We start from the raw sequence: 16,290 nt of genomic DNA on the forward strand, positions 1-16,290 counted from the left end.
GGTCTTCTAGAAAATTGTGGTTGGGGAGTGGGTAGGTAGGTCTGAACGTGGCACACGGTATACCCAGGCCAGCCTTCTTAGTTACCTGAGCTGCTGAATTCTTGCCTCCACATCAGACCACAGGAGTTCTGGCATCTCAGTCTCATGAAATCTAGGTCACCACTAGATTTCTAGTGGTGGGTCCAGGTTTCTGTTAACCAACCAAGGAAGCTGCAAAACCACAGCCAGCCATTCAATGAATACATTAAGTTGCGAACTTCTAATAAGCACCCCATCAATGAACGTGGCCCAATCACTGATGTTCTTTGTACCCCTTCTGTTATAACACTCTTAGGATCCACTCCCACACATGGATTCTCAGGTTTCTGCTGATATGTGTTATCAAGGATCTACAGCTATTTTGGTATATAAGCTATTTCCTCCTGGATAAAGCTCAGAGGCATCATGGGCTCAATGGACATGAGTCTGAGCAAACTCTGGGAGATAGTGAAGGACAGGGAATCCAGTGTGCTGCAGTCCATGGGGTCACAGAGAGTTGGACAAGTCTTACAACAATAATATACAATAAAAAACAATAAGATAACAATAAACAACAATAACTTAGCCTGTACCTGCTCCCTGAGTCATGCTGACATGCAGCTCTAGTTACTGACAAAAGGGTGGGGGGCTGTGGTGGGCTCTGAGAAGAGAGAACATCCCCATTCGAGGCGTCTATTAATGCCTCAAGGGAGCATACCATGGGGTTTTCAAGCTGAGGAAGACTGGTCTTCTTGGACCTTGGAGGAAAAGCTACTGCTACTGGTCAGAGAGGTTCAGAGTGACTTGGAGTCAATATTGTCAGTTTCTCCAGGTCCAGTCAGATGGCCTTATTCCAAGTTTCAGGATCTCATTCTTACCTGATTACTGACCTAATTTTCACCCTAGACACTTGGTGAGACTGTGAATCCAACTGCCATTTAAATGCACAACTTGCACCATTAAATTTTGTGTTTGATCTTCTGTCATGTCAGCCCTGAAATAAATTCTTTCAGGGCTGTTGTGGAAGCTGTCTGAGTCTCAGATCAGGACTTGAGGTGGGAGTTAATAGACCTGGGTTTATAGTTTTCTAAGTGCTCAATGGCAGTCAGAAAAGTCCATCTCATACCATGTTCCTGATTGTCATCATCACTGATGTGTGGCTGGTATTCCCAAGGCACGTGCCCCCATTGGCACTTTATCATGAGCAACCAAGGGTAATAGCTTGATTAACTGTGATGACACTGCTTGTCATGGGTTGCAAGCATCCCGTTTCTCATAGGCAAGGATCTAACATCACACTTAAGTTCAAGGGCATGATCCCATCTTTAGGGATCTGTCCCTTGGGGCCCCTTCCAGTACTGATTCTGTAGTATGTGTATCTAATCAGAAGATAGACATCACATAGTTGGTTACACTGGGGAAGTTTAGGATAAGGATGATTAACTAAAATAAAAGAGTAACTATAAGACATAAGAGGGCTTCCCAGGTGGTGCTAGTGGTTAAGAACCTGCCTTGTCAGTGCAGGAGACATAAGAGAGGTGGGTTTGATCCCTGGGTCAGGAAGATGCCCTGGAGGAGGGCATGGCAACCCACTCCAGTATTCTTGCCTGGTGATACCCATGGACAGAAGAGCCTGGAGGGCTACAGTCCACAGGGTTGCAAAGAGTCAGACACAGCTGAAGTGACTTAGCACGCACGTATGCACAAGACTTAAGAACATTGTTTATAGTCCCTAGGATTGTGAGAGATTGTCCACTAAAGGGCAGATTTTGGATGGAGTTCAGACTTCATTGAAGAAGTTGTGACTTAGTCACCCAACAGCAGAGATGTTGGCTAGTTTAGCCCGACTGGAGCTGGTCTGGAATTGCTGAGCACATAATAGGTAACCCTCTGGAGTGTGGGTAGGAAGCAGGCAATGACAAAAGAGATGAGGGTGTGCATTGGGAATATGGACGCTAGTGGGGACAGAGGCAGTCAGAGTTCATGGGCTGTGTGGAGGGAAGTCAGGCTTGCAGAGGGACTGGCCACTGGCCACACTGTGTGTGGACCCCTGGCCACAGACAGCTGTGCTTTGCCTGCATGGGTACCCAGTTTCACTGTCAGGAAGGCTGCAGCCACATCCTCTCCAGCCCGAGCTTCTATGGTTGCAGAGAGATGGCATCTGTGGCCTGTGGTTCAGGCAGGCTCTGTCGGATATCCTCGTATTGATTATGTGGTTGCTGTTAGTATCGCGTTATAGATTCATAACTCATCATAGTCTATTAATGTCACTGCTTTACCAGCTGAAGTGAAATGTAGAAACTACCTCCTCTACCTTCTCCCACCTATAATTGTCTTAAATATTTCTTCTAAATACATTAGTGTTTTCTGTTTCAGACATCATTTGGAAAATTCAAATGGAAATATTGAATTTATCTATATTTTTTCTCTTTCCAGTGTTCTTTCTCCTTCTTGAAGTTCCAAGTGTCCTTGTTTTAGTAGTAGTAATATTATTTTTACAAGAATGGATCACACCATTAATTTATGATGACTTCTTATTTTATGCTATTTTATTTGAAAATTTGTTTGCCACACCACATGCCTTGTGGGATCTTTGTTCCCTGACCAGGTATTGAACTTGGCAGTGAGAGTGTGGAGTCCTTACCACTGTATCACTAGGGAACTCCCCCTCCCTTTATTATTTCCTTTCTATGTAGAGAACTTCCTTTAGCCATTCGTGCTGATGATAAATTCTCTGTGTTTTATTTGAGAATGCCTTCATTTCCCCTTCCTTCTAGAAGGGTCTTTTTGCTGGATATAGAATTTGTGGTTGACAGTTCTTTTCTTTAGGCCCTTGAAAAATGTTGTGCTACTTCCTTCTGACCTTAAGTTTCAGACGGGCTGAAATGCCAGACGGGCTGGCATTAGGATTTGTTTTTCCCCATAGGAAAGTTGTCATTTCTCTTTTACAGCTTTGAGGAAATTTTTCTTTATCTTAAGATTTCAGCAGTTTGGCTGTGATGTGTTTTGGTGAGGATTTCTTTGGTTTATCCTGTTTGAGATTCACTAGTGTCCTGATTCCATGGGTTTATACGTCTTTTGTAAAACTGAAGTTTTCAGCCGTATTTCGATGAGTATTGTTTTTCTCCCAGTCCTCTTTCTCGTCTCCTTCCAGAACTCAGATGATATGAACGTTATAGCTTTTGTTAATCTGATAGGTCCCTGAGGCTCTGTTCATTTTTTATTTTTCAGCCTATTTTCTCTCTGTTGTTCAGACTGGGAAACCTCTATCGTTCTATCTTCAAGTTCACAGCTTCTTTTTTTCCCTCCCTTCTGTTCTGTTGTTGAGCGCACCCACTGAATTTTAAAATTTGGGGTTATAGTATTTTTCAGTTCTAAAATGTCCATTTGGTTGTCCTTTTACTTTTGATTTCCTTCCTGAGACTGTTTTTATTTGTTTCAATGCTATTTGTAAGTATTCATGGAGACATTTTTTCATGATGGGCCCTCTAAAATCTTTGTCAGATAATTCCAACACCTCTTGCATCTTGGTTTTGGCATTTATGAATTATCTTTCATTACTCAGTTTGACATCTCCCTGATATGAAAAGTGATTTTGATTGAAATTTAGTCACTTGGGTACTACATTATGAGAGTCTGGATGGATTAAACCTTCTGTTTTTACTGGCTTCCTTTGATGCTGCTCTGGAGAAGGAAATGGCAACCCACTCCAGTGTTCTTGCCTAGAGAATCCCAGGAACAGAGGAGCCTGGTGGGCTGCCGTCTTTGGGGTCGCACAGAGTCAGACACAACTGAAGCGACTTAGCAGCAGCAGCAGTTTGATGATGCTCAGAAGGGGGAGAAAATGGAGAGAAGTACAGATTGCCCACTTGGTTTCTGTTGACCCCAAGGATGAGCTCCTCATTACTGCTTCATGGGGTGGTCATTCTGGCTCCCCACTCAGTTATCATGGGTGTCTCCCTGGAAAATTGGATGCCATGTTTTGGCTCCTCACATGGCTTCCACTGACCCCATGGGTATGAATGGCCTTATTGCTACTGAGTGGTGGTGAACATGCTGGTTCTCTTTTGGGTAATGGTATAGTCCTCCTTTGTTTTCACCTCCAGTTATTATAAGCATTTATTTGTTGGTTGTTTTTGTTTTAACTGATAGCAGACGTGGCATGATGACCTATGCCTCATACATCTTGGCCAGTGACAATAAATGTCTTTTCACATGTCTTTAAAAACTTAATTGCTTTGATTTTTAATTTTAAAAATTAATAGATAATTTTAAAAGAGTGGTTTAGATTTATAAATGGGCTTCCTTGGTGGCTCAATGGTAAAGAATCCACCTGAAATGCAGGAGCTGTAAGAGACACAGGTTCAATCCCTGGGTTGGGAAGGAAATGGCAACCCATCCAGTGGGTTCTTGCCTGGAAAATTCCATGGACAGGGGAGCCTGGTGGGCTACAGTCCATGGGATCACAGAGAGTCGAACATGAGCGCACATGCACCCATAATGACATGTACCCAGTGCTACAGTATTATGCCGGACAGTTTTATTACCCTCAAAATCTTCTGTGCCCCATGTATTCATCCCTTCCTCCCCCCCATCCCCTGGAAACCACAGATCTTCTTACTGTTTTCATAACTTTGCCTTTTCCAGAATTTTATATAGTTGGGATCATACAGTCCAACTATATAGCCTTTTCAGATCGGCTTCTTTTGATTAAAAATATTCATTTATGTGTCTTCATGTTTTTTCATGATTTGATAGCTCCAGTCTTTTGTCATTAAAATTAAATTTTAATTAAAATAATTTCTTTTTAATGTTGAATAACATTCCACTGTCTGGATGCACCATGATTGACTTATTCACCCACCTACTGAAGGGCATCCTGGTTGCTTCTAAGATTTAGAATATTATGGCTTATTTAGAATATTTAGAAAATTATGAATAGAATCAATTGTTGCTTTAAACATGTTTGCAGGCTTTTGAATGAAAATAAGCTTTTGGCTAATTGGGTAATGATACAGTGAAGAAAGTGAAAGTGTCAGTCACTCGGTTGCATTCAACTCTGTTACCCGTGGATTGTAGTCCGACAGACTCCTCTGTCCATGGGATTTCCCAGACAAGCACACTGGAGTGTGTAGCCATTCCCTTTTTCAGGGGATCCTTTCAACCCAGGGATCCAACCTGGGTCTCCCACATTGCAGGCAGATTCTTTACTATCATAGCCACCAGGGAAGCCCAGTGATATAGCATCACCTTTCTTTTTACTTTTTAGAAGTTGTAAAATATGCATAACAAAAAACTGATTATCTCAACCATTTTAAAGTGCAGTTCTGTGCTGCTGAGTACATTCACATTCTTATGCACATAGTTCCCTGTTAAAGTAATGCTAGCCCAGGTGCCCAGGGATTGGGGGAAGCAAGTGGTTACCCCACACAGCACAGCAGGTGACAGGCATGCAAGATGGACTGACGTTTGGGAAACTTGCAACTAGAATGACAGTCTTGGTACCCACGTTCTTTCTGGAAGTTCCATCTGCTGAAAGTTCCATCTTCATAGTCTTGTCTCTCAGGCCCAGAAGGTGAGTTTTTAAAACCTATTTGCAGCATGCCCACTTTGTCTTTTTGCCCAGGCCCCCTTGTGGGTTGCTCTGAAGAAAGGGGCCTTTGGAAATAGTCACTTTCCTCAGGTTCCTCCCACCTTTCTGTTCATCTCCCCATGGGGCCACACACAAGCTTAGAGGAACATAGCTTCGGTGAGTGGGAAGCCCACACGTGACAGATGGAGGAAGCGAGGAGTCCGAGAAGCTCTCTGCAGGGTGGACCCTCAGGAGGGCGACAGGGCGGGGGCAGCGCTTGGCAGTGGGTCTAGCTGAGCAGGTGGTCCTCCTAGAGCCTTCCTGGGGCACCTGCTTGATGGCAATAGGATGGCTTCCCACCCCCTTGGTTCAGAGTGAGAATCATCAGCGCAGCCCTTTGTGGTTTTCCTGGGAAAAGTGCCATGTTCCCCCTCCCCAACCTCCGGAAGGTGCTGGTGGGCTTGCTACCTTCCTGGCAGCGATCAGCTGCTACTAAAAGGTGTCAATTTTGCTGTGATCACGCAACAGGCTGCAGAGAGCAAAATAATCATCGTGGCAGGTGTGTCAGAGATGTAGCGCTCTTTTTCTGGAATTTCTATTTTGAAGCCCCACTCCTCCCACCTCAAGGCAGTCAGTTCTGGACTTCTTTTCTCTCTCCCCTGATGATGGGCTTATTTCAGGAGACAGGTGGTGCTCAGCCCCTAGCTCCGCTCACAAGCCAGCCCCACCTCGCTGAGTCACCCCTTCTCCTGCATTGCCCTGGGTCTGACCCACTTTCCGGGTCACTCCCAACCCCCTCTTGGGTACTATGGGAGTCGTCCTGGGCTGTAGCCCTCTGGGCTGTAGGGTTCTGGGCATGGAACCTTGGGGGCTTCTTCCATCCCTCCCACTGGACTCGTCTCTGCAGCTATTGCTATTGTGGGTCTCATCACCTCCCTCTGGCTTTCCTCCTTCCCACTTCCTCCCAACCCAAGGATGGTCCTCATCAGAGTCCCCTTAGGGTTTAGGCTTTGGAATTTATAAGTCTGTCCTCTGTTTCTGCCATAATAACTCCATTGGAAGCCCTGGCCATTCATCCTTCTCTGCATTTACCACTTAGGAACAAATTGCAGGCAGTCTTGCTGGGCATGAGATTTTCTGGGGCTACAGAGCCCACTGGGTGTGTCCCCTTGGCCAGCTGGCCATGCCAGCCATTGCGCCTTCAGCCCCCAGGGGGTAACATGTTTATATGATCTCTTGTTCCCCAACCTGGTTAGGTGAGCTCTAGGTGCCCTCAGTGAGGACTTGCTTGACGATACACTCTCTCTTTTTTTTTTTTTTTAAATATTTTTTATTGTGGTAAAAGTCACATAATATAAAACATACTATTTTACTATTTTAACATATTTCACTGTATAGTTCAGTGGCACTAAGTGCATTCACATTGTCATGCAACTCTCACCATCATCCAACTCCTGAATTTTTCACCTTCCCAAACTGAAACTCTGTCCCCATTAAAGACTAACTACCCCTCCCCGCTTGCCTCCTCTCCACCCTCCCCAGCCTGAGGCATCTATCAGTGTACAGTCTAACTCTGTGAATTTGACTATTCTAAGTACCCCGTATAAGTGGAATCAAACAGTGTCTGCATCTAATGTATATTGGAATGTATTTTAAGGTTAACTTAATCTATGGATGACACACTCCTTAAAGCTTCCTTCACCCTGCTTTCCCACTCCCCTGTCAGTATTACTTGAAATCACCTCCTAAACCGAATCCTTATCATGCATGGCCTTCTTTCTTGGGAACTGCACCTGAGACAGCCTCCCTTCCCGGAGGCTCTGAAGGGAGTTGGCTGCGCTGACTGATGGGGAAGAGACAAGGGGTAGGAGGGAAGGTGGGGAGGGGAGGATTCGCTCATTAATAGTTCAAAATATTATGGCGTATCACTGGAAACTCAGATGAACCAAGCACTTCCTCCCTGCCTGATGCCACCCTCGATGTTTTCATACACGTCATTCATCTGATCCTCCCAGTAGCTGTGCCCGAGTGACCTGGGAGCCAGGTGAGCAGAGACAGGAAGGCGGGCCTGATGGTTCTCCTGGGAAGCACCTGGAAATTTCTCAGCTAGTAGGAAGGACACGGCACCTTCAAGGAAGCCTCATCTTCTCTTCACGGCAGTGCTTAGGAATTCTAGTAGCTCCTACCCATCCCTGGGGATTTCTGTCTTTAAGTCTTTCCTTAAAATATTACAAGGTCTCAAGTCTGTGAGATCTACAATGCAGACAGGTTTATGAGGAACAGAGAATGGGAACGACAGTCTTGGGACGAAAAAGAGAAAAATGATTAATTGTAGCATTTGCCAATTTCTGTGGTATAAATACTTCCACTGAAGCCAATCCCAAGCTATGACTGTGACATGTAGCTATTAAGTTGTGTCTAATTCTTGTGATCCCATGAACTGTAGCCCTCCAGGCTCCTCTCTCCATAGGATTTCCCAGGCAAGAATACTGGAGTGGCTTGCTACTTCCTTCTCCAGAGTATCTTTCCCCTGTGTTGTTGCCACCTTTTGGCTCTTTTGAATTGTGGCTATCAACATTTATGATTTATTTATTTGAATACCTATTTTTAATTCTTTTGGGTATATACGAAGACGTGGAACTTCTGGGTCAGGTAGTAGTTCTGTGTTTAACTTTTTGAAGAGTTGCCAAGCTGTTTTCCACAGTGGTTGCATCATTTTACATTCTCACTAGGGCTAAAATTTTTCCACATCCTCAGCAACATGTTACTTTCATTATTATTATAACAATGTGCTAGTTGACATGAAGTCATATCTCATTGTGATTTTGATTTACATTTTCTAATGACTAGTGATATTGAACATCTTAACATGTGTTTTTGGCCATTTGTGTAACTTCTGGGAAATAGATGGGAAGACAGTGGAAACAGTGTCAGACTTTATTTTTGGGGGCTCCAAAATCACTGCAGATGGTGACTGCAGCCATGAAATTAAAAGACGCTTACTCCTTGGAAGGAAAGTTATGACCAACCTAGATAGCATATTCAAAAGCAGAGACATTACTTTGTCAACAAAGGTCCATCTAGTCAAGGCTATGGTTTTTCCAGTGGTCACGTATGGATGTGAGAGTTGGACTGTGAAGAAAGCTGAGCACCGAAGAATTGATGCTTTTGAACTGTGGTGTTGGAGAAGACTCTTGAGAGTCCCTTGGACTGCAAGGAGATCCAACCAGTCCATCCTAAAGGAGATCAGTCCTGGGCGTTCATTGGAAGGACTGATGCTGAAGCTGAAACTCCAACACTTTGGCTACCTCATGCGAAGAGTTGACTCATTGGAAAAGACTCTGATGCTGGGAGGGATTGGGAGCAGGAGGAGAAGGGGACGACAGAGGATGAGATGGCTGGATGGCATCACCGACCCGATGGACATGAGTTTGGGTAAACTCCAGGAGTTGGTGATGGACAGGGTGGCCTGGTGTGCTGCAATTCATGGGGTTGCAAAGAGTCAGACATGACTGAGCAACTGAACTGAACTGATATCTTCTTTGGAGAAATGTCTGTTCAACCCTTTGCTCATTCTTTATCTGAGTTGTCTGTCTTTTTGTTATTGAATTATAAGAGTTCTTTATATATTCTGGATTTATCCTGCATATGATTTGCAAATATTTTCTCCCATTCTGTGAGTTTTCTTTTCACTTTCTTGATAGTGTCCTTTGATGTACAAAAGCTTTTAATTTTGAAAGAATTCAATTTATCCTTTTATTTTAATTGCTTGTACTTTTTGTGTCATAACTAACAGCCCATTGTCAAATCCAAGGTCATGAAGATTTATTCTGATGTTTTCTTCTAACAGTTTCATAGTTTTAGTTTTTACATTTAGGCTTTAGATCAATTTCAAGTCAATTTTTGTATGTAGCCTGAGGTAGGGATTCAATTTCATTCTCTTGCATGTGAATATCCAGTTGTAGTAACTTTGCTTTTAACATGCTTTATTGAATTGCAGATTTATATAATTTAACTTTTAATTGTGGGCACATTTGGACTTCCCTGGTGGCTCAGATGGTAAAGAATCTGCCTGCAAGCAGGAGACTTAGGTTTGATCCCTGGGTCGGGAAGATCCCCTGGAGAAGGAAATGGCTACCCACTCCAATAGTCTCACCTGAAGAATTCTATGGACAGAGGAGCCTGGTGCGCTATAATCCATGGGATAGCAAAGAGTCAGACATGACTGAGCATGCACACACACACAAATAATGCATAATTTTCTAGTGTAAGCAAGACCAATGCAAGAATTGAGACATAGATACATGCTAAAGAATTATGAATTGTTTCTCTGAAATTCAAATTTAACTGGGAGTTTTGTATTTTCATTTGTTCAGTCTAGTAAGCATCCCTTCAGATCAGTTTTCTTCCCTGTTGTCCTTATCCAACAGCAGAAACTCAGCACTCCAGAGTGGAAGATGCTGATTCTCTGCCCACTCTACAGATCTAAAAACCGAGGCCCAAATGAAGAAAGGGACTTGCCCCGAGGCATGGGGTCACTGTGGACTTTGAGGCCCTTAATGAGCTGCACGACTTTCTTTTGTCACGAAGTCAGCTCATGTTCTGAGTGTCCCCTCTGCACGGGGCACTGTGCTGGGTAGGGGGATGTCACTGACAAGCCCACCATGTACCTGTGTGCAGGGCAAGAATCAAGAGTTCTCTTTGGAAAATTAAATAAAAGACAGGATTCAGACAGACCTGGGTCTGAACCCTGCTCTATCATGTTTCAGCTTCACGACAAGTCACTTCCACTTGCTGAGCTTCAGTTTCCCCCCTGTTTTTTACAAGAGCATAAGGGCATTTTTTTGCCGGGGGGGGGGGGGGGGGGCGGAATTGTTGTGGCTTCAGTAGAGGTGATGAAATGCTCAGTGGGGGCAGGCAAGTGTGTACCGTACAGTGAGAGAAGAGAGGTACCCACAGTAAAGTCCGGTTGTTGCTCACAGGTTTCCCAGCACCCCAGGCCACCCAGATGATGTGGGATGGATGTGCCAGAACTCGCCTGTCCTACCTCGCCTGCCAGGGACCAGCCGGCACCTGCTTCTGGCCCCCCAGGGGCCCCGGGTGGGCAGGCATCGCCTCACTTGACCCTGGGCCCCGTCATCCTGTCTCGGGAGCAGGGCCTGGCCCCCACCGTGTTCCTGAAGGCCCTGCCCATCCCGCTGTACCACACAGTGCCTCCGGGAGGGCTCCAGCCACGTGCTCCCCTCGTGACAGGCAGTCTGGACGGGGGCAGCCTGCCCTTCGTTCTCGGCCCCCTGCTGCAGCCTGAAGGGCTTGGTCCCACCAGAGCAGGGAAGCCGGTGGCCCCGGGGCTCACGGTGAACATCGTGGGTGCTCTGCCCATCCTGTCACCGGGCCTGGGGCCCGCTCTGGGCAGCCCAGGCAAGGTGCGCAACGCTGGCAGGTACCTGTGCCCACACTGCGGCCGGGACTGCCTGAAGCCCAGCGTTCTGGAGAAGCACATTCGGTCCCACACAGGGGAGCGGCCCTTCCCCTGCGCCACCTGCGGCATTGCCTTTAAGACCCAGAGCAACTTATATAAGCACAGACGGACCCAGACACACCTCAACAACTCCAGACTCTCTTCGGAGTCTGACGGTGGAGGGAGCAGCCTCCTAGAGGAAGGTGAAAAGGCTGCTGAGCCCACGGGGGCCGACCGGGCGCTATCACAAAGACCCCTTTCTCCCGGCACCAACGCCGCTGGGCACTGCCCAGTGCCCACCGTGCATGTGTCCCTGGTTGCCAAGAACCTGGATCGGAAGTTGGACGCTGTTCCCTGTCGGGGGTCCACGTTTGATATCAAGGAGGCCCCTGTAGACTCTGCTCCCGGGCTCCCGCTGGCCAGCCCGCAGTCGAGGTGGAAGCTGCCAGAGCCTCGGTCCCCGACGGCCAGTAGGCCGAGCTCAGCGCTGCAGCAACAGCAGGTGGAGAAGCCTGGAGACTCCAAGCCCTCGGAGGGCCGGCTGCGGAAGTGCGAGAGCACCGACTCGGGCTACCTGTCCCGTTCGGACAGCGCGGAGCAGCCGCCGGCCGCCGGCAGCCCCCTGCACAGCCTGTCCGAGCACAGCGCCGAGTCCGAGGGCGAGGGCGGCCCCGGGCCCGGGCGCGCGGAGCGGGTGGCTGGTCTGGAGCTGGAGAAGAGGCGGCTGGAGGAACGCATCGCCAGGCTCATCTCGCACAACCAGGCTGTGGTGGACGACCCCCAGCTGGCACACGTGCGGCCCCGCAAGACGGTCCTGTCCAAGCAGGGTAGCATTGACCTGCCCATGCCTTATACCTACAAGGACTCCTTCCACTTCGATCTGCGGCCGCCGGGACCCGGGAGGCTGCCGGCCGCCCTGCGTGCCGCGCGCTCCACCTGCACGCCCCCGGACAGGGCACGCCCCCTCTTCTTCCACTCGGTCCCCACGCAGCTCTCCACTGGCACCGATTGCGTGCCAGTCACCAGGAGCAACTCACTGCCCTTCGTCGAGGGCACCGGGACGTGGCCGGAGCCGCCGGAACCCCGGGACTCCTGGCCCCGGAGGCAGAAACCTCTGAGCCCCAGGCCCACCCCCGCCCGCCCAGCTGATGCCCCCGGCGGGCACCCTCGGGCTCTAGTCAGACAGGCGGCGGTGGAGGACCTGCCGTGCCCCCTGACCGCAGATGCCCTGGCCCCCGCGGAGGACCCAGAGGGAAAGAGACCAGCTGCTGAGGAGGGGTCTGCCAGCAAGGGCCAGGCAGCTGCTAAGAAACGCGGCCAGAGGAAACTGAAGATGTTCTCACAGGAGAAGTGGCAAGTGTATGGGAAGGACACGTTCAAGAGCATCTACCAGAGAGCGAAAGCCAGTCACCGTGGAGGCAGGAAGGCTACCGAGGTGACAGTGGGCGGTGGGGCAGCGCTGGAGCCTCCTCTCCAGCAAGAGGCCTCGGGTGGTGGGGACACTGTTGTGGGGGCCAAGCCAGGGCCGTGGGCAAGTCCACCAGTCCTGGCAGGCCTCTTGATGACTGAGCCCCATAAGCTGAGGGAGACAGTGGCTGGAACAGGAGGCCCTGACCAGCTGGACTCTAACAGGGCCGTCTCACCCCCAACCCTCAGCAGTGGAGAAGCCCTCTGTTTGGACAGCAAGAGCCCTCTGCTTCCTCCACATGAGGGCCCGGAGCTGGAGTGTCAGCAGTTCCCAGCATCTGGTCCCCCCAAAGGGGGTGACCTAGAGGCTCCCAGGCCAGACTCCAAGCTGGAAGGTGGCACCTGCGGTGGTGAGGGCACCAAGGAAACCTGTCAGCAGGCCCATGTGGTCCCGAGAGGGCCTGGTGGGAGCTCAGGAGAGCCCAAGGCCCTGGAGGACAAGCTCCCCTCAGAGAGGAAGAAGCTGAAGGTGGAGGAGCTAAGCTGCCAGGAGCTCCTGGGAGCAGGAGGAGAGATTCCTGGTGGCCCCATGCAGACTGCCTCACCACCACCTCAGAACCAGGACACTGACCCTGGGGAAAAGCCAGGGGGGCTGCCTGGAAGTGGCAACTCCACAGAGAGTGTCATATCTGGGGCCCTGAGGTGGGAGGGTCCTCAAGAAACGGAGCCTCCACCACGTCCCCCTGGGTGTCCCTCCCAACTGGCCTCCCACCCTCCGGCTCCTCACACCCTCACTGACTCGGTGGACATGGTCTTTCCTCCCCAGTACCTCCTCAGGTTTCCCCAGAGAGACACCCGCCCCCTGTCACCTCTCCCCCAGAAGCTGGACCAAGGCCAGGACTCTATCTGCAAGAGAAGGGGGCCTGAGGTACAGACATCCTTTGCCGAGTCAGGGCAGGGGGCCCTCCTGCCTCCCTGTCCTATCTCAGGCCAGGCCCCAGCTGGAGAAGATAGCTGCTGGAAATACCCCAGCTGGTCCAGGTCATGTGACCAGAGAAAGGGGCTACAGAGAGAGGAGAGGGGCGGCTTGAATGCTGGTATACCAATAGCCAGGGCCCTCAAGGGGTCAGCCTCCTTCTTGCCTGCCTCAATGTGTGAATCCTGGAGGAGTGGGACCCTTGACACCCAAGAAATCTCCAGGAGCAACACTGTGGCGAGGGCCGGGCCCTCTGGGGGTGTCCTCAATTCCTGGGAACCCACTGGAGAGCTGGGGGCACCTTCTGAGAGTGCTACTCAAGCCCCTTCTTCAGGGTCTCTAGCCTGCTGCTCCCACCAGGCTGGCTCCTCTCTCTCGGCCAGCATGGCCCCCCACTGGCCTGAGTTGGCCTTGCGCACCAATGCAGAACCTGCCAGGAGCTGCGGGGTCCAGGGCTCTTTTCCATCGCTGAGGGCCGAGCCCCGGCTCACGTGGTGTTGCCTGAGCCGCAGCCTCCCCCTGCCAATGGAGCAGAAGGAGAAGGATGCTTCTGTGTACCTGGGCTTACATTTGCCTGGAGGTGGCCTCCAGGGTGAGGGTCCGGACGCCTGGCTGGTGAGCAAAACAGTGTCTGGAGCATGGACCAGGATACGCCCTGGAGATGGAGGGCAGATGCAGATGTCGAAGGTAATACCAGCTTTGCCCCAGGGCCCTGGGAGCCGAGGGAGGAAGTTTGGCAGGCAGGACTTGTGATAATGGAGAGAAAGTGTGAGGCCGTCTGGTATAGCCTCTGCTGTCCTGTAGAATGTCTTCTCAGCCCACTTCCAAGGGAGTGAATAGTGGCCCCAAGAGTAAAATAAAATGAAAGAAAATCATGAAAAAAAGAAGTTTCAAAGGAAAGTATAACTGTACCTACCACTCTGGGTGAGATCTTTTTCATAACAGGACATAAACTTTGACTAGGAGCTTCCTGGTAGCAGAGGCAAAAAGTAAAAATGAAATGCTGCTCAGGGGAGCTCCCTGGGTAGTCAACAATTATAAATCAGAAACCCTTACTGAGAGACAGACACCAGGAAAAAACTCTTCAAAAGAGAGCATTATCATTCCAGGGATTCCAGAAAAATAGTTGCTATAATCAGATTCGACTGATTCCTGAGTTTCCTGGGAGCAGTGGCAGAAAGGTTAAGGAGCTGAGTGCTCTAGAGGGTTGATTAATCCTTGGTGATTAAAAAGGCTTAGAGTCCCACCATTAGAGGGACCCCATGCACCTGGATTGTATCATCAAGGATCCTGTCCCACCCTGGGATGTCTTGGGCCAGCGTGACTGAAGAGGGTCCTGTAGCCTCTGTTCTAATTTAATCGTGTGGAACAACAGGGCCTGGGTCCCTGTAAGCAGAGCTTACAGGCTGCTCTCCCTGGTAGTACTGTCTTCATCCCAAGAGTGGTGGATTAGGAAAGATTGTGTTGGGCCTGAGAAAGGCGGAATCTAAAACCCAAGTTAGCCTCCTTCCTCCAAAAGGCAATCAGTTACTGGGAGTGGATTTTGCTGAAGGAGGGCAAGGAGACAGCCATGGTATCACCAAAGGTCAGGGCTTTCCTCTGTGGATCCAGCCCAGGCAGGTTCCAGAAGATTCTGCCCAGGAATGCACAGACCAGTTAGCAAGGCAGTATTTTGATGCCTGATTTCTCCGGGCAGGCGTCCTGTCTGCAGTGGGAGACCCCTCTGTGTTGTTCCCACCACAAGGGCTGTGAGCAATATGACGCCAGTATCACTGGTATTTTCAGCTCTCTGACCCAACAGCCCGAGGGATGCTGTCCCGGGACCGGGTGTCTGAGCCAGAGTGGAAGAAACGACGGTCTCGTAGAAGAGCAAAGATGCCTCGTGGGAGCAGCAGGTGGAAACATCTGAGCACCCACTCTAAAAGGTAGGGCGTGTGGCCTCCTCTGTCACTTCCCCATCTGACGCTGTAACTGCAAACTGCAATTTCAATAAACCTGCAAAGAAAACTTCACCAGGGATTCAAAAGGCATCTCTGTGCCCAGAGAGAAAGGGAGAGAGAGCGAGAAAGAGAAACAGAGAGAGAGAGTCCTGTTTAGGAACTGGGGTCTAGAGTTTCATGGTTGTAAGACTCAAATGTTTCCCCATCAGTCTACTAGCTCTGTGTTTTTCAATGGTGCCCTTTTTAAGGCCAGGCATCCAGCAAATATTTGAAACAACTGAGTGGAAAACACATCCATCCAGTGTAAGTCCTGAAGAGAGAGCATGTTAATTATTTACAGGTTTTATTGCTTTTTTAATTATGCAAGTGATGCATGTCCTTTGCAGAAAAATTAGAAAATGCACATGAACAAGGAGAAGATAATAAAATATCTTAGTGATCTCACCATTCAGAGACAATCACATTGAGGTGTGTGCCCTTCTAGACTTTTCTCTGTGATCTGAGTGCATATGTAAACTCCCAACTGCAAATGAGGCGGGGGGTAGGGGCAGGTGGATTTTAACACTCCTCTTTTAGCATGTCATTCTGATTGTCTTGCCCCTTTGCTCAAAACCCTTCACATTGCCCACTGTGTGCAAGTTACAAACCAAATTCTTTAATCAGCACCACGACTCAGCTGCTAAACAGCAACGCTGCCCTGCACCCGCGGCAAGGTTTTTCTGTCCCGTTTTCCCACCGTTGTTCCCTTCCCCCTCAGTGTGACTTGTGGTCCCAGTCCTCATCCATTCTCCATTTGACACTCTGAACCCAGATCCCTGAGGCTCTCTTGCACCTCCACACCACACCTCGCCCCCGCAACGATGTCTCCTTCCAGGAATGCTTGGCCTTCTCCTCCTCTTGTAGGTGTTTGATCCAG

At 49.2% G+C, this 16,290-nt stretch overlaps 1 protein-coding gene across 1 annotated transcript in view; it reads left to right on the plus strand.

Annotated features, from left to right (window-relative positions):
• The window catches only part of ZNF831 (zinc finger protein 831), an 89,543-nt gene that overhangs the window by 7,988 nt on the left and 65,265 nt on the right, over positions 1-16,290 (plus strand). Inside the window, exons 2-3 of the mRNA XM_086330954.1 lie at positions 10,573-14,121; positions 15,220-15,359. Coding sequence (XP_086187080.1) covers positions 10,609-14,121; positions 15,220-15,359 — 3,653 coding nt within the window. The 5' untranslated portion in view covers positions 10,573-10,608. The remainder of the gene's footprint in view (positions 1-10,572; positions 14,122-15,219; positions 15,360-16,290) is intronic.

Source organism: Bos grunniens, chromosome 13 (genome assembly GCF_055505025.1).
Source record: "Bos grunniens cultivar Pamir isolate PY7600 chromosome 13, Bosgru_T2T1.0, whole genome shotgun sequence".
Lineage (NCBI taxonomy): Eukaryota > Metazoa > Chordata > Mammalia > Artiodactyla > Bovidae > Bos > Bos grunniens.